A 22,411-nucleotide genomic window follows, 5' to 3' on the forward strand; every position below is an offset into this window, starting at 1 on the left:
TGAAAACTTATTTCCCATTAACTGCAGCTAAAGTTTATATAAAGAGCTGGCTGGCTCTGGATGAGGGAGAAGATAAAGAAATATGGAAACGCTCAAAAAAAGTTGAGCTAAGTAGAGTAAGTTTAATCTATGATTTCTATTTTATTCTGTTTGTGTTTTATATCATGCTAGCAGTTTTAAAAGAAGATATGCTAATGGATTGTTTGGCAGTGCAGTTACAGTACTGTCTGTCAAAATAAAGGAGAAAATTTGTCTGTGTAATTTCCTTTTTTGCTCAGTGTTCATTATTAGAAATTAGAATTAGGTAACACTTTATTTATGACTTACATAAAGGAACCATAAACAATATGGGCATTTTTAAATCAGTAGGGTTTTTCTAGTAAAAAAATGTTAACAGAATATGGGGAATTTGATTCAGCATTATCCCCATATATGGAAGATTTTTAGTAAAAAGATCTGATATTCTTGTCCCTTCAAAACATATTTGGTTTTTTTCTGATAAAAGCCTTTATGACTATTCATAAAGTCCTAAATGTTCCTTTGTTAAAAATTTCATTTACTAATCAAACTACAACTTGCAGCTTAAAAGTTACACTCATCTTAGAAAGACTAATAGGTGAAATCTATTTAGCTTTGCTTTTAAAAGTATTTAGCGCTCTGTAGAACACTTTTTGCCCAAAGGAAAGAATAATTTCTATGTTTTACATAATAGCCTAGACAGTTCTCTCTGGCTTTGAAGTCAATTTTTACAATATATCTTGAAAAGTAGACAAGGAAAATGAACACTGAATATGTTAAGGTTTCCAGATATGGCCAAAATAGTCAGGTGTTAATGAATGAATTTCAGTTAAACCTTAACTGCTCATTTTAATCCTGAGCAAGATACAAGTCTGGAAGTAAGCAAATTTAATTACAGCTGAGTCTTGACTGTGCAGTAATGATGTTATATTGGGATTTTACTATCCTGTCATGAATAACTACTATTGTCTGCCTCTTATAATTAGATCACTACCATCTGCTAAAGCATTCTCTATTTTGATGGGGGAAAATTTAATTTAAACATTTCAAGGTCACCAACTGCTGTGAGTAAAGGCCACTGGATGGAAACTGTTGTTTTTAATAAACATAATGAGCCCTGAAACACACCAAGCTCTGAGTACCTTGGGTGACTGCTCCAGGATATGGAAGCTGTGTCCTTGCTTAGTACTGAAAAGTTCAGCCTTAGAACAATCTGTTTCCATTACATACTCTCATAATTGCAGCCAGATAGCAATTAAAGGCAGACAACATGTGGAAAGAGGTGAATGTTGGTTTCTTTTGCTATTAATTTAGAGCTGGGTACAAATGTCTATTGTTGTTTATTATGCTATCAGGATTTGATGACTGAAAGGAGTATTTTTACATCTCTTCTGGAAAATTGTATTATGTCCTGTCCTTGAGATTTACTAAAAGCATCATGCAGATGGTGTGACACAGATTGATCTGCCTTAAAGCATGGAGCTGTAGATACATTGGTACACCTAAATGGAGAGTAAAATTATCCCTTTAATGCCTCTGGTAGACAAGTCATATAAATCCCTCCTATGTAACTCTCCATATCTGTGCTGAGTGGCTCTTCATTTGTTACAGACTTAGTAGAAGACCCTTAAAATGCTTTTATAATCTAAAGGCAAAAATTAATGATTTCCTAAATAATACTCCTCTTGTTTTGAAAAAGGACGTGATGCAAAAATATTTTTAGTGTTTTAATTTGCTAATTTTAGTTTTTTTCAGCTAAGCTAAAAGGGTAGGTTTGCACTATGTAAGGTGTCCATATCAGTGATATATGGATGCATGTGTATGTGAATAGTAATAACAAAAATTAACCAACGTAGATTAGTGGATACATTTATAGTACTGGACTGTCTTAAATGCCTCTTCCCTAGAAGATCCAAGCTATGTAGAGATAATCATTTTGGTATCACATCTCTTTAATTATTTCATATATATTCATAGCTAGAAGTGAAGTGCCTTGAAGGAATATTACTATTCCTGACAGATAGATGTAAGAAAGGGAGCACTCTTTAATGGAGGTCAGTATATTTATTTTTTTTTCCCAGTATTTAAGGGTAGATAGCTGGCAATTCCTTTGAACAGCTGAAAAAGCAAAGTAACCACAATAAATAGCTGTATTGTGCTCCTCCCCATTCATCTTGATCTGATATTTTGATTATGACCTTTATTTTTTTGTTCTGAAAAATGTTCCTATTTATTATCTAGACGCATTTTAAATTTCAGTATTTGTGGATGTCATTAGTAGGCAGGTGCTGAATAAAGCATCCTTCTCTGCCAGTAGGTGGATGTGAAATGAAAATTTCCACAATCAAAGCACTTAGACAGAACTTTGGCAGAGTTTGTAAGAGAAGTTCTGCTTATGTATGTCAGGTTTCTGGTTTCATGGACTGTCTGCAGGGATGATAGCATTGTCTGACTTGGCTTTTGGTACAGGTGAGAGTGCTGTCAGCTCAGTGATGGTTTTTAAATTACTGACACGTCTGCTTGAGTGTGAACATGATTACAAGAGCAGCTGTCATATCATGTAGATTCAGTATTCATTTTTTTATGTCCTTGACACCCAAACCATTAACCTTTTGGTCAATGTCTCTATAATCTGAATCTGTTTTCTTACAGGATTTTGTTTTTATGATGCATTGTCAGAACAGCTGTAGTTTCCCTTGACCCTGGGTAGAGTTTGTATCAACAGCATGGCACAATGGGGATGAGTATTTTGCTAATTAAACAATACAGAAATGTGTTCCTTTAATCCTAGTTGTTTATAATCATGTCCTCCTTCCCCCATTGTATTCCATAAGCTGTGATTAAAGCTCAGTCCTGAAAAAACTCTTTTGTAAAAATAATTTTTTAAACTGTGTTTGATTATGTTCAGTCTCAAGCCTTGTGACTGGAATTTCTACTTTCCAAGTCAAGTCTTTGACTTAAGTAGGATCTAAAGACCATATTTGAATGCTTTCATGCATGACACACTTTATTCCATGGGTGGCTCTGACTAGAAGAAAGATCTTTATCTAATTAGGACCAGCACTGTATCATTCAAATAAAATAACTGTGTTAGAAACCTGCTCTGATAGATAGGTTCTTAGAGGGGAAAATGCTTTTGTTAGAAAATCAGTTAATATTGTTTTAAAAATCTTCATTTCTCTGATGATCAAATTGAACTACTGTTGTGAAAAATAGGCACTATATCTACTGGTACAAAGCAAAAGTAAACCTATTTACATACAGCAATTTTCTTGTTTTGATTTGAAGTTTTCTAGGTAATGTGCCAAATGTTTGTAGATTTATCAAATACTTGACTGTGGCCTATATCAGTTGGGTATGTAAGCAAAGCTTTTTGATTTGGTGGTTGTTTTTTTTTCCAAAACTTTTAAAAGCATAAAAAAAAATTAGTGTTTACAATTGCATCTCAACAACTCCCACTCAATATTTCTTTAAAACTGTAGATTAACTTTTTGAAGACTGAAATGGAAAGGAAGAGCAAAATGATACGAGACCTCCAAAACGAGGTAAGGGGAACATTTGATTGTCATCTCAATTCAGGTTTCATGTTGGAAGAGAGTCTGGTTTGGCTTCATATGTAAAGCATGTTATTGTAGTGGGCAAAAAAGGCACCAGTGAAATTCTCTGAACAGAAAAGCAGACAAAAATAGCTGTGTTCATTTAGAAATAGTCTTTTATTGAATGCAGTGATTGACTCCATGCTAGTGGTGCTTAGTTTGATAGCAAACTTCTGTTACTTTTGCTGCTTTTTCAGAAAGGAAGTTCTGTAGGTTGTTGACACACAGTGAAATTTTGTTCTTATTGCTTATTTTGGCAAGAGGAGGAGAAGGGAAATGCAACATCAGAACTGAGATTCTTAATAAAATTTTTAAAAACTCAAACTCCTACATTGTTTTTTTTAAGCTTTCTGTGCCATGAATATCAATCCTAGATTGATCCCAAAATTCCAAATGAAATATGTAACATGTTTTAAATAATGTTTATTGGTATTAAACTGAATTTACTCTGAAATTTGGTTATTAATTTAATTAAATTAATTTTTTACAGTAGTCAGGAGGGGGGCATGGCCAGACCATAATGTTATTGGATACCATCTCACAAAGGTACTGGGGTACTGGGAGCCTTTAAACTCTGATAAATCATCTCAGTCTCATACTATTGAGCAGTCATTAAAAAATCTGTTCTCTTGCTGAACACAAATACATCATTAATCAACATTCAGACTGTCTGGCTGTTAGTGATTTGCTTGGGTAGGTCAGTAGACTTTTCCAATATTTACTGTATTTATAGCAAATTTTAGAAAATCGACTTTGAAAGGAATCTTTCTTTTGGCACCAAATATGAGCTACTGTGTGGAAAAGAAACCAAAAGCCATACCTGCCTAATGGCCTTCTATTAAATTTTTATACAATGTTTGTTAGTTCCCTGAAAGTAGCTACTTATATCAGCTTTTTGGAAACTTGACTGAATTTTAATTCTGTGATTTTGAGGAAATGTTATGTTATTTAGGTCCTGCCTCCAAACACTGAACACATTGCTTTTAAAAATCTCATAAATTTGGATGTGCTATATATTTAAAGAATTGATAGCATTTTATGTGTAGGTTTTGAAACAATAATCTGCATACAGCTATATAGAGATAGATAATGAAAATGCTTCCTTCATAGCTGCTCTTGTTCTTTCAAATATTGCATTCACCCTCACTTTATATTGCCAAATTGTGAATTTTGCAGTCTCAGGCTCTTCTGTGACTGTACAAATAATTTCCTATTTATTTCTGTTTATTTCCTCTTTAGTTCTGCCCTTTCAGCACATACCCAGGTGCCATTCAGCTTTGCCTTTTGGAGATGCAAATAGAAGGCAGCAGCTGCCATGTAGTGTGTGAGGAGAGGACATTGCACAGAAAGGCAATTTTTTGCCTATTCAAAGCTTTGGGGGAAAAAATAAACAGAAAAAAAATGTCTGTGCTATTGATGAAAAAATGTGCCAGGTAGAGCACAAAGGGATTAGGTGTCTCAAAATAATCTGGGTCTTAGAAGTCTTTAAGTGCTTCCTGCAAATACCACAAAATAGGTGTCAGACTTCCAGCTGTAACATCATGTGGATTGTGTTAATTTAGCCTTAAAGGATAGGCATGTAAACAGATATGCTCTTATTTCAAGCAATTTCTGTTATTGACAAAGAAACCCAGAAGTTTGGAAATGCAGAAGCACCGGTAGAACTAAGAAGCTTGCAGAAATGTGGACTAAAATAGAATATGTATAAAAAGAGATACTTCAGATTTTTCACTTGTCTAGATGGCCTGCTATAGAGTGAGCAGCTCACTTCTAGCACATCATGTGGTTTGTGGGAAATTGTGCCTGTATTGGGTCTGATAGTTGCTCATATTTGCCAGGAATATAAGCCTGTAAATGTTTCTATTTAAATCTTAAACTGCTGGGATTTTGGAATTACACAGCTTTATCATCAATGGGGGTTTTGGATTTTGAGAAATAATTATGGATAATGAGGCATGCAGCTGTTGAGCAGTAAGTTCATTAAAAGACTGCTTCTCTGAAAATTCAGCTGCTTTCAGAAATCTTGAAATACACTTTGCAGATAAAAATATGCCACTTTTAAATAATATGCATAGTCAGCTGTAGCTTAAAGAAGCATTCATGAGAAATACACCTGCTATGACCCAGACCCAGACCTTTACAATAGTTCTGAAAAGTATGTAAGCATGAAAGTTATGAAATTTCCTGGCTAGATGCATTACTTGGATTGTCTGCCTGTGACTGACAGAACAATATTCAATTTGATATAATTGGATTGAATAGATTGCATTTTTATATCCCTTCTTTTCCGAGGAAGTATTAACTAGAATGTAGTACTGTGAATGTGGATTCTGTTTATTGAATCCTTATGGGTTTGAGCAGTTTAAAAGATGTTCACACTGCAGAGAAATCTTCACCCCTGACTGTCAGTTATGGCATAATATGAGTGAGTAGTGGAAAAATAATTACTATGAAGAGTTAATTTTTCAGGGTTTGTTATTTTCCCTGAAAATGAGAAGAAATACATTTAGAACTCCTACATGAAAAACCATATTGAGTTGGCAGAATGCTATCAGGTAACTAACTTTCTACTGGTTTTATTAATTGCAGTTTTAAATGATAAAATTTAGCAGAAACACCCCTTGATTTGATCATGAAGGTCAAGGAGGAGACCTTGGCCCTATTACTCAGTGGTTAAAATGATTTACAGAAAATGATACTGAGCTGTGGAGTTGACACCAAGCAAGGATTAGAGGCTTTTCCCTGCCCTTTTGTACCTCAGCTTATTAAACCTAAATTGCTTTTGGTTGCCAGTGTTCTGGGAAGGTCTCTATGGGCAGTCCTGTTCCTGTTGAAGCAAATTTTAATGCAAATGCCTTTAAGAATTCTATAAGAGGATACTGTGCCTTGATTAATATCTCTCGTTTTCTTTATATCTTTGTTGGTGACTTGAAGATGTTATCCAATTATAAAATTAAAATCACTATGGTCAAATAGTTAAAGAGTCCCTTAATATTTTAGTAGCACTTACTAATAAACTATTTTGGTTTTTTTGTACCACTCTCAGAACAAAAGCCTCAAAAACAAGCTCTTGTCAGGAAACAAGCTTTGTGGTATGCACGCAGAAGAGGTAAGGAAGATCCCTGTCTATTCTAAAATCTAATGTACCCAGAAAGTTTGCATCAAAGTGTTTTGTGCTGAGGTTCTGGTGTATTATACATATACACAAAAAAAATATATACAAGAATATATATATACATCTCTACAAGAATACATATATATATATACAAGAATATATATATATACACACACCAGAATACAGAATATATATAATGTTTATATGGTGAGTGTTCCTGAAGTGCTGTCATCCCAACTAATTTTTGTGACTTCACAAGAAGCAGCTCAAATGTATTAGAAAGCAAGTTGCAAACGCAAGTTTTAGACAAATGAAATCATCTGGGTGTGCCTATGATATAACTAGAGATATATACATCTGTAACATACATGCATAAAACTGATTTCATTTACATGAACTCCATGTCTGCACTAAGCCAGGAATTGCCAAGGGCCCGTTTTGAAATTAACATTGAGACAGCAAAGATCTATTATTATTGATTCCCAGAATGTTTCATTATTTCAAGGGGAAAAGGGTCACTGTGAAACTGAAGGAGAGAAATCTGCCCTCTACTGAAGTGAGATAGATATCCAGTGATACAAAAGCCCTATTTTTGACAAATTCCTCAATACCTGCTCATACTCATGTGAGCATTCCCTTTATTTTTCTTTACATTAAAAAAAAAAAGCCATTACATGTGAATCTGATTTACTCACATTACTTTAGTCTGGGTTTTTTGCATATATAATTTCTTTTAAGGTCATTGCACCTTGCCAGAACGAAACCAAAGCATAAAAAGTTTCCTCTGTACTAAAATTTTCCTAATGATTATTGAATGCATTTCCTTCATTAGAGTCTCTGCCTTTTAAGTTAGAGAACAGTACTTAGGAGGTCAAGTTTCTGATAAATTCTCAAAGGTAGGAAATAATAGGGTTAAGAGTATTTTTTTAAGTCTTTCAAAATCCTTTGTCTTCCTTTATTCCCATTGTTGGTCTCAAACGTGTCACAGTGTAGGAATACAGATGTTATTTTCTTCCCTTCTTTACTGCTTAAAAACCAGCAGTGTGTACAAATACCCTTTTTTTTTTTTGTTTCATTCTGGCAAGGTGCAATGACCTTAAAAGAAATTATATGTGCAAAATTAAGAAAAATTAAGAAAATTAAGACTAAATTAATATGAGTAAATATTTTCTGTTCCCTGGCCAGTTGAGGAGGGAAGTGATGGAGTGGCTTTGGTGGGCACCTGGCACCCAGACAGGGTCAAACCACCACACCTAGCTGCAGAATATTTGAACCTTTGGTAATTAACTTGAAGATCTTTTCTGTGATTGTGTCTCTTTTAATATTTGCATCTAAGAATGAAGCCTAAGGATAATTTAATGACTCTACTAAGAGATCCTCCCTCTCCGTTGAAGCACAGAAAATCCACAAAATAACCAAATTTTATCACAGAGAGTTGCAGGTCATACACATGCTTTTGACCTGCACTGAATGTATTTTGTATTTTTATGACTCTTAATTTCATCACAGGCTTCGTATTTAGCAAATGAGTTACACCTTAATTGTAACTCTCAGATTCCTCTGCAGCCTGTTTGGATATCTTGTATATCACAGAAACTGTATAATTTATCAAACACAGCTCTCAGAATAATTCAGATTGGTGAACATTTTCTCATTGGTTTTTAGGTGATGTGGGATATATTCCATAGCTCAATTAATTTTATTGTCCAGGTCAGAGGACAGTGCTATTTAAATCTGATCTAGGTTCTGCTGTTCTCACAATTTAAAATGTTTTTTTAATATTTAAAATTAAAAAAAAAAAACAAAAAACAAAACCTGATTTGATTATCCTCACTTTCAGTCAAAAAAGATTCAAGCCCAGCTGAAAGAGCTTCGTTATGGGAAAAAGGATTTGATTTTTAAGGTAAGTTGTATTTCACTATAGTTAGCTAAAGTATTAGGGTTAATATAGCATTGGAGTGAAGTAGGAATATGATAGCTGCCTTTATTATTGCAGTTCTAAGCTTGTTCTGAAAAGAGCTCAAAACACCAAGACAGACTTAATACCATAATGCATTTTCAGAAATATACTTTTATCTGTGGGTTTGTGCTCACAAAAAGCAAAATTCTAGGTTACTGGTGGTGAATAAAACCTGTTGCCCTATTCCATACATTCTGTAACATGTCTTTCATCTTTTAACTGAATGATGTAAAAATATTCTACAGATGCTTCTTGTTTTTCCTTTAATTAGCACTCCTCCATGGCAAAGTCAAGTATTGTTAACATTTGAAGCAAATCTCTGTTTTTATGATAAGCTTGAGCAATGTAATGTTCCTTAGGTCTGAAGATTTAAGAAAAATCTGTTGCTTAAACAATCTGAAAGAATAGTCTGTTCTAGCTAGCACATTTTAATAATGAATAAAACATTTTAAAGTGAAGGAGGGGAAGACAAGACATGAAGACATTGCTGAGGGGCATCAAGTCCTTGTTAGCACAGGGAGAAGTTAATCCCTGTTAAAAGGAAGAGGAGAGGGATGCAGCTCACCCGGCTGAAGGCTCTTAATGGTCCTTTTATATATTCCCAGCATAAAGATGGAGATGAAGCAGTCAGCTTCAAGGGGACTACACCTAGAATTACTTACAAAGTCATTCTTGTCAATATGAGTTCCAAATTCTTTCTCCTGGAAGTGTTTAACTCCCTCTGTGTGTGTCTGTTGTATATACAGTGCTGTAAATAGGTGAATATAGAGTAATGTAGGCCATTTAAAAGACAGTGTGATTTCTGTGCTTTTTTTTTTTGCCTTTTTTTTTTTGTTTTTTCTTAATATTTACTTAAGTTTATTCCAAGGTTCTTCAGGGACATTTATTTCTGGTCTCCAAAAGACCAAAACCAGGGAAACAAATTTAGAGACAAAGATCAGGTATATTATAGATCTAGGCATTTAAATTTTAACACCACCTAGCATTAACAGAAGTTACAAATCTTTCTGCAAATTCAGTATAACGGAGAGCTTGAGCAGAGGTAAAGATGGAAAATTCTAATCTTGCCTTGCTGTGAAAGTTTGTTTTCTTTGGCTGAAGCGCTCGGATTGCTCAGCACTATTACAGCCCATATTTTAACCAGGACCCTGCCTGATCAGAGAGAGGCTGCTAGGCTGGGGCAAGAACAGGTGATGTTTCATTTCTGATTGCTTTGATACTGGGAACATAACAGGTTTCATGTTAGCATTGTGGCTGTTTTATGAAGCTGTTCCTCTCTCTGATCAATGGGATGGATAGTCCTCCTGTCGGCACAGCACGAATGTTTGGGATGAAATCCTGGCTGCTGGCTTCTTTCACATTGCTGGACTTTTACCTCTTCCCCTTCCACTCCCTTCCCATGCCACTCAACTTTATTTTCTGTGTGGCTTACTGAGGATTTCAGGGAAGTCTGCTCTCCACAGAGATCTGAGCATTGCAGGGTGCTTGGAGCAGAAGGATGTAATCTGCAGGCTGTTCGATTTCTAAAGGGCGTGAGGGAAAGCTGCAGTTCATGTCCCTCAAAAGAATGCTTTCTCTGAAGGAGTCCATTCTGAAGATATATGTGAAATTAATAGGGAGGGATTGTTTGATTTTTATTTTACATAATAGACATCAAGAAGCTGTTTCTCAAATTCTGGTACCTGCTACTGTCAGTGGCTCTGGTCTGAGCTAGATCTCTGGGGATTAAATGGGAGAGGAAAAGGAATGGGAAGAAGGCAGTTTTCTCCTTAACATTGCAGTGAATTGGTAGATGATATCTTCTTTATCAAATCTTACTTACACTTCTTATGTTTTCAAAGTGTTTTAAAATCCACCTGATTAATTAGGGAGCATATATGTGTGTATGTTTATATTTTTAAACTCTCTGTATGTGATATAAAGCCATGGAACAGATAAGTAATGAGCATCACAAAAATTAAATCATGCACCCAAGGTTATAGAGCTTGTCAGTATCTCTACAGAGAATATAATTTGAGTTTCTATCTCTTTTTCACATTTTAGTCCCTTAAAGCATGCAGCATGTTATCCTTAAAGAATTGACCCAAGTTGAAATTTGCTTTGTTTTATAATGAGAAAACCAAAAATTTATTAATAAATTGCCACTGAATGTTCCTAATTTTATCACTGCCTCTGTAAGTGGATACTTACTAGTTCTGAATGACACTACTGAGTTGCAATAATTTAAATTATCATCCTAAACCCCTGATTCAGTGAAGTACTTCTAAGTTTAAGTGCTCTTCTAGATTGAGGTCTGAATTTATTTGAGGCATTACAGACCACTTCTTTCTAAAATTACTTCTCCTTCATTAACTGTCTTCCCATTTTTAGGCTATATTTTCCTGGAAGAAGTCTCATGTTTTGCTAAAATAGGAAAGAATTAAAAATAGTTTGTGTTTTTGTCCATGAAATCCAAACGTGTATATATGATGGTAATAAGATATGAATAAAAATAAATCCAACAATGATTTCCAATGTCGGTTTGTACAAGTACCTTGTATTACTGAAATTCCTCTTGTAAATGTGAAAGGTGACCATGCTTCAGTGGTGTGGTTTGAGAATATCTTTGCTTTTTTCTAAGGCTTCTGCTACAGATTCAGACGTATTTGATCTACCACTTCTTCTCTTTTCCCTTTTGTTCAAGTTCTAAGACAAAGTATCTTGATAGGCAGTTCTAGAAAAACAAGAAACAGTTCAAATGTGAGTAGCAATTAACAGCACCTGGCCTACCAATGTATTTAATCTTTGTTCCATGGTAGTTCATTTAGGCTCCCTAACAAAATCCTGAATTACAGCAGCAGTGGAACTGTTGAAATAGGAATTTAGCCTTGAGAGAAAATAGCTTTCAGGAAAAAAAAATCAGATTATTCCGCAGATTTGGTACTGACATGTAAATAACTGTCACTACTTTGAATGGTTCATCAAAGCAGAATTTTAATGCCAGAATGTTACTCTTACCTGGTATCAGTTGGACTGATGTCACTGAGCCTTTTGCTCAGTGTTCTGTGAAATGAAATAAACATACATGAATGTTACAGAAGATTTTAGTCCATCAACATAGGACAGTTATATAAAAAATGAGATTAAGTCTTGGTAAATGAAGCATTCGGAAAACATTCATTAATGTATTTGAAACCTGTTCTTTGGATGAGTAACTTTTCACCATAAACCACAAATCTTTTCAGTCAGTGAAATCAGTCAGTGTTCAGTCTTTCAGACATTGTCTGTGGCCATGTTTATTGTGAGTGATATTGTATCCCATGTTTAGGAAAAAATCCAAGAAACAACTGAATTCTAGCAATTTCTTAGATCTTAGTAATTTTGCAAACTGAAATGGGAATTTTATCCAATTATTCTGCATGTACTAAATGTACACTCACCTAATCAGAATTTCAGAGAGAAAAGATAAATGGCTACTCCATTGTCCTTCTCTATGGCTCCCTTTTCAAACAGGGAAAACAATGACTAGGCTGGGTTTTTTGCAGGTACAACAGGAAAAGAATCCTTAGTCCTTTTGGTTGCATAGTAATGTGTTATAACAAGGCTGAGAACTGCAGGAATCTGCTTCCCTGAAACAGAAAATTCTTGCAGAGAATGTATTTCCTTCAAGTGAGCAGGCTGGGTTTACACACCTCATAAGGAAAGAGAGAGAAAATATTTGTCTTTATTTATTGAACATTTAAAAGCATCTTCTGAACCCCTGCACTCCATGTATGACACATACATTATATGGAGGCTGCTAGCCTGATCCTGACTTCAAACACAAATCTCCCAAAATGCTTTCCTGCTATGTAGCTGCACAGTCAGCTATTCTTGTGGGTTTTCCTTTTACATTTCCAGGAAAAGACACGGAGAAAAAAAAAATCTGGAGTTACCTCCCTGTGTACTAGTAGGTAGTATAATTTCATAAGGTGTCTGCATGCAAGAATGTTTGGGTGTTTTCTAATTTGTCTGTTTATGCCCAAGTAGCTTCATGTTGGCATCTCAAAGTTAAAAACTACAAAATGATGTTCAAATTGCACTCAGAAGTCAGACAAATGAACAAAATTATTAAGAGACATTTTAATACCTTTCCAGAAGGATATTACAGCATAATATTAAATATTTCATAGTGTGGAATTAATTTTGCTATTGACATTGAGTTATTATAAACTTGCATTCACATCAGTGGAGCACATTTGACCATAATTTCTTTTTTCCCCCTCAGGAAAAGCAAATCTGACCCAACCCACATATATTACTTGTAAAATTTCTGTTCTTTGCTCTCTCACATGAAAAAATGCATTGGAGATTGCATCAGTTTCTTTTTCTTGACTCCCACAGGCACAACAGCTAACAGATCTGGAGCAAAAGCTATCAGTTGCAAAAGACAAATTGGAAAACGCAGCCCTTGACAAAGTAAGAAATGTCATGTAATGTAAGAGTGTTTACCTATGTCATCTGGGGATGTTTTGGTGTAATTTGACAAAAACAAATGAAAGCCATGCAATTGTTTGGATGCATACTGATTGTACCTGAGAGTGATGCTACTGAAATCAGTGGAACTAATTATGATGCATGAAGTGAAGTACATCTGCAAAGTTATTTAAGAAGAGGATGGTCAAATTAGAAAAAAAAATGTGGTGCAAAAATATTTTGCACTGATTTTTAGTAGATTTAGATATTTATTGAACTATAGTTTGTGCTGACAATGGACTTAGTGTCTGTCATAGGTTTATTTACCTATAATCAGTGCAAGATTATAGAGAACTTTGTCAAATTACATCCCTGGTTCCAATAGTGTTTCCTTCACCTGTGCTTTCATGATGTTCATTTATAGATCTCCTATCAGCAAAGTAATATTGAATTATGCTATTCACAGGATGGAAACAAATTTACTTGTTCTTCTTTTACCTTTGGATTGGCAAAATTGGAATGGCTGTGGCCAAGGAAGAGTGTGCACTGGATGGCAGGATTAAGGAATGAGAGGATAAGAAATTATCCAGAGAATTTTCTGGATGAGAGGAGAGTGATTTCAGATGGGTGCAATCTGCAGGAAGCACTAAGGGCAGATCAGACTGGATTGACTGAGTCCATATCATCATGCAAAATTAGGCAGTCTGCTACCTCTGCCCATTTATCCATAACAAATGGGGATTTATGCTGCCTGTGCAGTCACTGACTTGAAAAGTTAGAATTAAAGACATGTTACATTGAAAAGAAGTATGCTAGCATCTTCTGCCAGTTAGAAATTAAAGGGTCCCTGAGTCAAATGTGTCTGATTTAACCTAATCACATAAAAATCCTGCTTTGGACAGTCTTAATTCCTCCCCTTGTCCCGTCTCGGCTGTTCATCCCATCAGTAAGAAAAAGCAGCAGCCACTCGTGAGTGTTTGGTTTAATAGAGATGGAGAAAAAGTAAGCGGTTGTGTTCATCCCAGCACATCCTAGAGCAGTGATGGTTTCCTGTTTTGCCCAGGAGTCCCAGCTGAAAGCCCTGAAGGAGACTGTGCAGCTCTGCCTGTCCTCTGTCGTGCGCCAGCAGCCTCCCTCCATGAGCCTGATCCCCCCCAAGCCAGCTGGGAGGCTGGCGGCTTCCTCCAGCACTAAGGGCTCCAAAGCCCCCTCTCGGGTCACAGCCACCAAGGTATGATCTCACTCTTGGCTGGGGTTTTATTTGAACATCTTGGAAAGTTTGTCCTCTAGGACCATCAAACTGAAACCAAGGAGGGTTTCAGATTCATTTACAGCGAAATTTCGAGGACCGTTCCAGGACTGTTTCTGATGTCAATAAATTGGTTCTGTAGTTGGGAAGCAGATACATTTTACTGAGTAACAAAATTCTGTCACTTGGTAAACAGATAATGTCTATTATGACAAATCTACACTGAAGATGGATTTGCATTTAAAATAAATGAGGGTGCTGATTCATAGCATCCTTTACCGTCAGCCCTGAAAGTGAGTTTGTGGTAATACAGCACTAAGCAGTAATATGGGATTGCTTATCATGGCTTCTTTCAGTGGAAAAAAATATTTTATCCAAAACCATAAAATAATCTGGAACACCCAAATCAAAATTGCCAAAATGGATCAATGAACTTGACAATAGGGAATATTCCAGTCTTGCAAGATGAAAAGGGCAGTTTCAGAGAAAGCATGAGGAAAGAAAAAGATGAAAACTGGTTTTAGTCAATAAATTCAAACAGTATAATACAGTCAGGATTCACACTGATTAACAACTGTCCTAGTAATTTTCATCTCCAGTGTTGCATTTTGCTCCTGAATTCAACTGATTGAATAGATAGATCTAGAAGAATGTGTAATTTCAGTGAAAAGGGATTTTTACAGAAGAATGACTGAAGGACACTTCAATGTCCTCCTTTCATTACAAAACTGAAATAAAAATAGGAATTGCTATCTCAGTGCCATTTGCAACTTATGTATGGCATCTGATGGTATTTACTGTTAGTGCATAGGCTGAAGCCAAAATTAGTAATCTATGTGTAATTAAAGTACAATTTCAGAAAGCAGAATATGATTATAAAACTGGATATCACATCACTGCTCTTAAAATTATGATTGCTGGTTTATTAATAACTGGTTTGCAGGAAGAAATCATCATTCCCAAAAATTATTACCTGTGGAAAAAAAGCACTGTATGAATTATTAGCAGCACATGGGTATGATAGAATCCATTTAGATTAAGCTCCCTGGGTCTGTGTTCTGCGGGATGGCAGACTTTTCTTTTGTGGTGGTGCAAGCTGAGCAGCACTCTGGGATCTCAGGAGCCTGTTGTTCCTCATTAATGTGGCTGTAGAATTGGTGTCTTGCTGTTCCTGTCCTTTATTTCAGGCTGGAAGTGTTCATGCCTCTGTCATGAGGGAAGTGCTGAAGGATGAGGGCCAGCTAGAGAATTTGGTCTAGGGTCAGAGCCTTTGGAGAATTTGGGGTCTCCTTGGTGTTACACATAGGGACATGAGAATACAGAATAAAGATTAGAATTAGATTTTTGACATTTGACTGAAATACAGAGAACTCCTGTCGCCCTGATTTTTTTAGATTTTCTAAGCCTTCTGATGTTTGCATTCTTGTAACAAACTTTCTCATGCACTTTATGTAAATAACTCATTGCTCTGCATTCTTTTATGGAGGAGGAGAAATTTAATGGACTGTTGGTTTGTCCAGTGTCATTGGAGAGGTGGCACTGTCACCCTCCAATCCACTTTTGGAAATCTATAAGTGTTGGAATCAGAAAATGAAAAGTCCCTTTTTACCTTGGAAAGAGCAGTGAGTCCGTGTCGTGTTGTTTTGTGTCCTATAGAGACAAATTCTTCCTTCTTTTTTTTTTCTTTTTTTCAATTATCATAATATATTTTGTGTTTAATGTACTTGGAAAAATGTGTCACTACTTCTGTGCTGTAGCCTTTGAGAAACCACCCTCTAGTCCTCTGTATCCAGAAGTGCTTGGATAAATTAATCTGCCTGCTGATGGGCAATTCTCATGTTTCTCTGCACTTGGCATGTGCCATGAAAATGGCTGAAAGAATAATGGTCTGCAAACATTGACACCTCGTTGTTAAAGATCTGTGTATTATCTGTGATTATAAAACTAATGAAATCTGCTACTATGAAAGAAGTTGTTAAAGAATCATAGTCAGTCACCGTCTGCAGTTGAGCTGTATAGGTGGTTTTTTATTATGACACCCTTTCTGATATATCTTCTCCTTGGCTTTTTTTTCCCTTTGACAAACGCAAATTAACTCTTAAATAAAGATGCATTGCTCTCTTTTTCATTGTTATTAGATTTGCATAAATATTTTGATACAGCAGGCTAGTATTTGGGGGGGGAATATAAATGTGTGTGATTAATTAAATGTGTTTTCATACATACAAAGTGGGAATTTAAGATGATCAGCACTTACACATCTTGTCATGTCTGATAAGCAGCACTTTCACCTTCAGGCAACAAATGATAATTTGTCTGGTAAATATCTTAAAATTGTTGTCTTCCAGCCTAAAAATTACTTTCTAAAATGGCAAACTTACTTTAAACCCATGGAAGGATAAATCATACAGTGTATGATAGCTGTACCATGTGGGGGCAATTATCCCTGGGATGGGGTTGCTTCCTCATTAAAAAAAAAAAAAAAACCAAAAAAAGTTCCAAGTAAGTAGGTTGTATATTTGTATTCATCATTGGTAATTGTGACACCTGAGAGTTTGTTACAGATATTAAGCATAAGAACCTGGTGTAGAAAGGATTACTAGGAAAGAAAGTTGCCACATTTCTTGAAAAGAAAGTACTTGGGCATTTTGTTTTTTCTAGAGAATATGATATGAAAAAGAATAAATTAGGTTTATAAAACATGTGCAAAGCAGGGCATTATTAAGTGCCTGGATCAGTGCAAAATAAAGTTGTTGTTCTAGATAGTCCATTAATCTGGAAAATTGTGTAGTAATGAGAAATTATTACCTTTACATCAAGGAAAAGTAATCTTAAAGTGATCAAAAGCAGTATAAGTCTGAGGTCTGCTTTTTGACCTGTCTTCAATAAATTAATATTTGCAGAATAAGAATATAAAACACAGAATTTACCATGTTAACTGGCACTAATATTTCAATTCAAAGCCATTTTGCCTGTCGTGTACCTGTCATAACACAGCACTGGTGCCAAAAGTACACAGTGACAAATGGATTTAGGGCTCTGTGCATACAAGCTCAGTGACACAACTAAAATCAAGCATAACCAGAAGGCAGATCATTTATCCTTAACCGTGAGAGTTTTATCTTTCTGTGTTTTTATCTTTTCCTAAAGCAAAAACATTGTTCCATGTACTCCCCAAATTAATTTCTTGTTTATAAACACCCAAAATACACTGCAGGCTTTGTGTAGTTTGTGAGCTGCACTGTTCTAAGAGTGAAAATGCACTTGAATTTCAAACAGCAAACAACAGCACCCATTCCCATATTGTACATAGCATAGGTTGAAAGACAACCTGTGATGGCCCATCAGATTCCTTTTATCCATGGAGAAAATACAGGCTGAATGCAATGGGGCTTGATGATCTCAAAGGTCTTTTCCAACCTAGGTAATTCTGTAATTCGGGTTATTATTTGAAAATAGCTGTATGCTCACAGTTGGGGGTAAAAATAACATGTGACCTCACAACTTTATCAGAAGGAAAATCTAACTGGCACAAAATATTATATATGTGGTTTTACATTAGATATATAATATAAGAAACACCTAGATATGGTTTGGTGGTGGAGCTTGCTGTATTAGGTGGTGGTTTGACTTGATCCTAGAGGTCCTTTGCTACTCAGTTTTCCTGTGTTTGTGTCTGTGGCCAGCAGGAGCGTTGAGGGCAGTGTGTGGATTTGTGCTCCATTTAGGTCTGAGGAGTCAGCTGCTGGTTCCTCAGAACTTACCAATTTCTGTGGCCTCCAGCTTTACTTCTGCCACAGTTAATGATGCCACCAAAACCCGCAGTTTCAGTGACCTGTGGATCATTGTGTTTAACCAGGGGATTAAAAATCTGTAATTAAAAAGAACAAGAAGGCAATTACTCAATGTAGAGTCAGACACATTCTATACTGTGCAGTAATGACATGCAATCATAGAATTTTTTCTTTCCTAATGCATATACATTAGAAGAATAAAACGGCATTGAAAAATGATGCCATCAGTTGTTTTAGGAGTTAATTCCCAAGACAAAGGAATACATGTCTCCTGTGATACCTCAGAAGTGTCAGGTACTGGGTGTGTCTGTGAGGCTAATGGAGAAAGAATTTTGTTTTTAAATGGATAGAAGTTAATTTAATTGTAAACACATGCCTAGCGTGACTTATTTATTCGTGTAAGTCTCTCCTATTCTGGTTTTCATAGCTGCCTTTGGGCTAATAGAGTTTTATTCTCATTATGATCATCTGGATGGCAGCCATAATCCTGTATTAATGTTAATGGTGGTTCACAAGGTTATGGCAACTCCTGCTCATATCTTTTATTTCTGAAATTTACATTAGATTATGTTTTTGCTGTTGCCTCATTCCACAGAACTTTTCCTACAGCCCTTTTTCTTCTGTTCCTAATTTTTAATAAAATTTTAATACATGCTGGAAAAATGTTTAACATCAGAGACCATGAAATTGAAACCTAAAGCTCTTTGGGTTTATTACTGACTCTACAGAAGTCTTCATTATTAGTACATTATATTGATAGTAAATTAGCTTTAGAGGGCTTTTTTTTTTCTTCAACTGAATACAATCAAGGGAAATGGAAACAAGTACCTGGTATCTCTTATTTAGTCTGTAAAAGCCCACCCCAACACACACATACACACAATTTCCTTCAAGTTTTAGTGGCATGATCTTTATCTTAATTTCTTTGACTATTTGACCTCACACCTCTTTGTTGCAGAGTGTAAGTGTAGCCCATCACCCCAGGGCGCAACTCTGAAATTAGCAATGTGCTAATGGGTTAAAGAGGTAACTGTTAATTGTTTATTGCTGCACGTTTTGTGGCTGTTAACTGCAGATCTGTTTGCCTGTGAATGAAAATTATTCTATATTCTCACTCCAAATACCCTTTTTTAATTAACTCTTTACCTCTTAGATGCTTCAATAAAGTCTCCCAGAATCTGTTACACATGTCTCAAAATAATGTGGATTGCTGCTTGACAGTGGTTGAAAAGGTATACGTGTATACAGAATTTAAATTTCTTAAGAAATGTTTTAAATAACATCAAACTCTAGATTGTTAGGCGTGGTGAATGGTCTCACATGGAGCTGTGGATTAGCATTTTTAGCATACATCCATCCACTTCACCTCATTTTGCTTCAGTCTAAAGCCAGGCCCCCAGAGTAGAGCAGCCTCCAGCTTGCTGTGATGCTCAGCACATTTCTGGACAAGCTTTTTCTCTGTCAGAAACAGAAAAGAGCCCTTAATTACTTTTCAGATGTTATTATTTCAGACAGATCTTTCCTCACCTACTCACATCAAGTGATTTTTTTTGAAGTTTCTCTTTTTTTTTTTCTTTCTTTTGCCGGGTGACAGCGGAGATGATGGATAAAATGTGCACTATTTCTAATTTTAGTTGAAGTTGCGTTTAGCAGAAAAATAGTAATTTATTTTTCATCTTGTGACTTTCCTAGGTGATGTGTTTGTTACATGTTCTGTTAAAAAATATGTGCATGTGAGCAATGACAGTATTCTGAATTTGTGTCTTTGCAGTTGCACATTAGTAACCCCATTTCCTTTTTTTGTTTTTAATATTAGCAATTTTTTCTATGGATATTCTGCGTAAATGAACACAGAAAATGTGCAGAGGAGCTAACAGATCATTTTAAGTGGTTTACAAAATAAAATGTAATTTTGAAAGTACTCCAAGGGAATTTTGCTAACCACAGATATACTGAAGATTTATTTGAAAATTATTAATGCATGTATCCTTTATAAAATATATATTATTAATCTTACAAAGTTTGCCTAGATATGTGTATAGGCAGCCAAGTGGGAAACACTGGAGAAAGTTAAAATTGCTTTATGTTAAAGCAGTTAAGATCCTTTTCTTTGACTTGAGCAAAGATGTGGTTTGGAAAATATTCATAAAGAAAATATTCCTTGAGCATTTTGGCCATTATTAGGAATTTTCGAGTAAGTTGATTAGAAGTATTGCATTGAATCATAAAGCATAAGAATTGAGGAATGAACTAGTGATTAAATCAAAGACATTTAAGTTCAATTTAGCCCTGAGCAATGTAAAATACTACTTACTGCCTTACACCTGGAATCCCATCATCTTCCAACATGGTAAATCTCCCCCTTTTTCTACATTTATTATTTTATGCTAACAATAATAGATAAAATACAAAATAAAAAATAATAAATTAAATGTCATTTAGTGTGAAGGAATGTGCCCTCATATAACAGAAAAGCAGACATTCATTTGCAACAAAAAACTTCTAACATTAAGTGCATTTTAGTTCAAATCCTTGAAAGTCATTTGGATGGTGCTAAAATTGAGTTTTTGAAGCAGTGGAGTAATATAATTAGTATTAAATATTTAATCATTACATATTTGGAGGTAATTTATAAATTATTTATTAAATCCTTTTTCAGTAATGTTACACAGTGTTCATTATCCCGTGGATAATTGATTTTTCCCTTATGATGGCTGTAGGAAATGAAGAGTGTTGTTGAGTGAATGTGTTTATTTGGTGGTTTCAGTTTCTGAAGTATTATAACATCAACCTCCCACACGCAGCTGAAGATGCCAAGTATCTTAATAGTTATAGAAAAGAAAGTTCCTTTCCCTACATGCCTCTTTTAACAGTTCAGGAGTGGTGGAAAAATGAAGCAGTATGTGTATTTATACATGTACTTTATATATACATATATTTGCAAGGGCATATACCCATATATTTAGCAATCCTTGAGCTTTGCATCTGCAAAGTACTAGGTGTTTGAACTTGCCCACTCTAAAACTAAAAATGATCTAAAAATGTAGCTATTAATAAGGGAATGTGAAATTACAGGATTAAATAGAATCTGAGTAATTGACTTATAAAAACTTAGTAACAAGTTTTTTTATCTAGTAATAATATTTATTATATGCATGAGTATTCAACAAAATGGTATGTTTTCAAACCTTCCTTTTCTTTGTGTTTTAGCTACAATAAATTTTAAAAAGACATCTAGAGTTACTGCTAAGCAAATGATTATTAGAAGAAATCTGAAGTGAAATGATCCATATAAAGTGAGCTAACTTTATTCTGGCATTCGACATAAGTGTTCATAGGCAAGCCACTAAAAAAAAAGGTTTGCTTTCTACCTTCACTCTCTGATGCCATAATTTGGAATCACTGATAGTTGTTTTATGCTCTGGATTTTTAATGTCATCATCCACATTAAGGACAGAAGAAACCCCTGTGGACATCTTGTCTCACTCAGCATAATATTTGCCACAAAAATTATCTATACAATTTTTGATGTATGCACCTTGAAAGTTTATTCTACCATTTTACCAGTTGTATGAAAACTCCTAGATAATGCTTTCACAACCTCAGTAGCAGAAATTCAGCAAAAAAGGAGCTATAAACGTGTAACTCAGAGCTTTCCTATTTTCCATGCTGATACCCAGTGTAACAGAAGTCTGGATTTTGCCTGTTAGTACATGGACATTCATTATGGAAAAAAAATGACTAGGTAACTCTGAAATCCAGTCAGCTAGACAGAATTCTAACCATCCCTTATTCTCTATTAACCGTAAGCATATTTTGGTTTTTAGATATCAAAGAGCTGAACAGATAAAATTTTACAGGACAGTACATTTCCTTAGGGAATAATTTATCATCTGCTACTGTATCATCATTGCTGACTACTCCTAGTGCCACCTGATTTTGCTGTCCACCCCATTACTATCTGTTATTTAAACAGGTGAGTCAAGCTCTTTCCAAACACATGGAATGATGCAGTTTTTATTTTTTACAGCCTGCATAGAAATGTCTTTCCCTGTCAAGCCAATATATCACCACTGAATTCAGTGCAGCCCTGGCAAATTACACACTGGCATGTAATCCAGGCAACAGCCAAAAACATTGAAGAAAAAGGACACATCAAGTGTCAAGCCAAAAAACACAGCCAAAGTTACTAGGAAAAATGTGATTAAAGAAACAGTGTTGACATAAACACGCTAGCAAACACTG

The 22,411-nt window shown here is 35.2% G+C and overlaps 1 protein-coding gene across 1 annotated transcript in view; it reads left to right on the plus strand.

The window, feature by feature from the left end:
• Nucleotides 1-22,411, plus strand: part of LUZP2 (leucine zipper protein 2) — a 70,043-nt gene that overhangs the window by 41,077 nt on the left and 6,555 nt on the right. Inside the window, exons 5-9 of the mRNA XM_026796458.2 lie at nt 3,501-3,563; nt 6,661-6,723; nt 8,570-8,632; nt 13,052-13,126; nt 14,187-14,354. Of these exons, the coding sequence (XP_026652259.2) occupies nt 3,501-3,563; nt 6,661-6,723; nt 8,570-8,632; nt 13,052-13,126; nt 14,187-14,354 (432 nt within the window). The remainder of the gene's footprint in view (nt 1-3,500; nt 3,564-6,660; nt 6,724-8,569; nt 8,633-13,051; nt 13,127-14,186; nt 14,355-22,411) is intronic.

This window comes from Zonotrichia albicollis, chromosome 6 (assembly GCF_047830755.1).
Source record: "Zonotrichia albicollis isolate bZonAlb1 chromosome 6, bZonAlb1.hap1, whole genome shotgun sequence".
Classification (NCBI taxonomy): domain Eukaryota; kingdom Metazoa; phylum Chordata; class Aves; order Passeriformes; family Passerellidae; genus Zonotrichia; species Zonotrichia albicollis.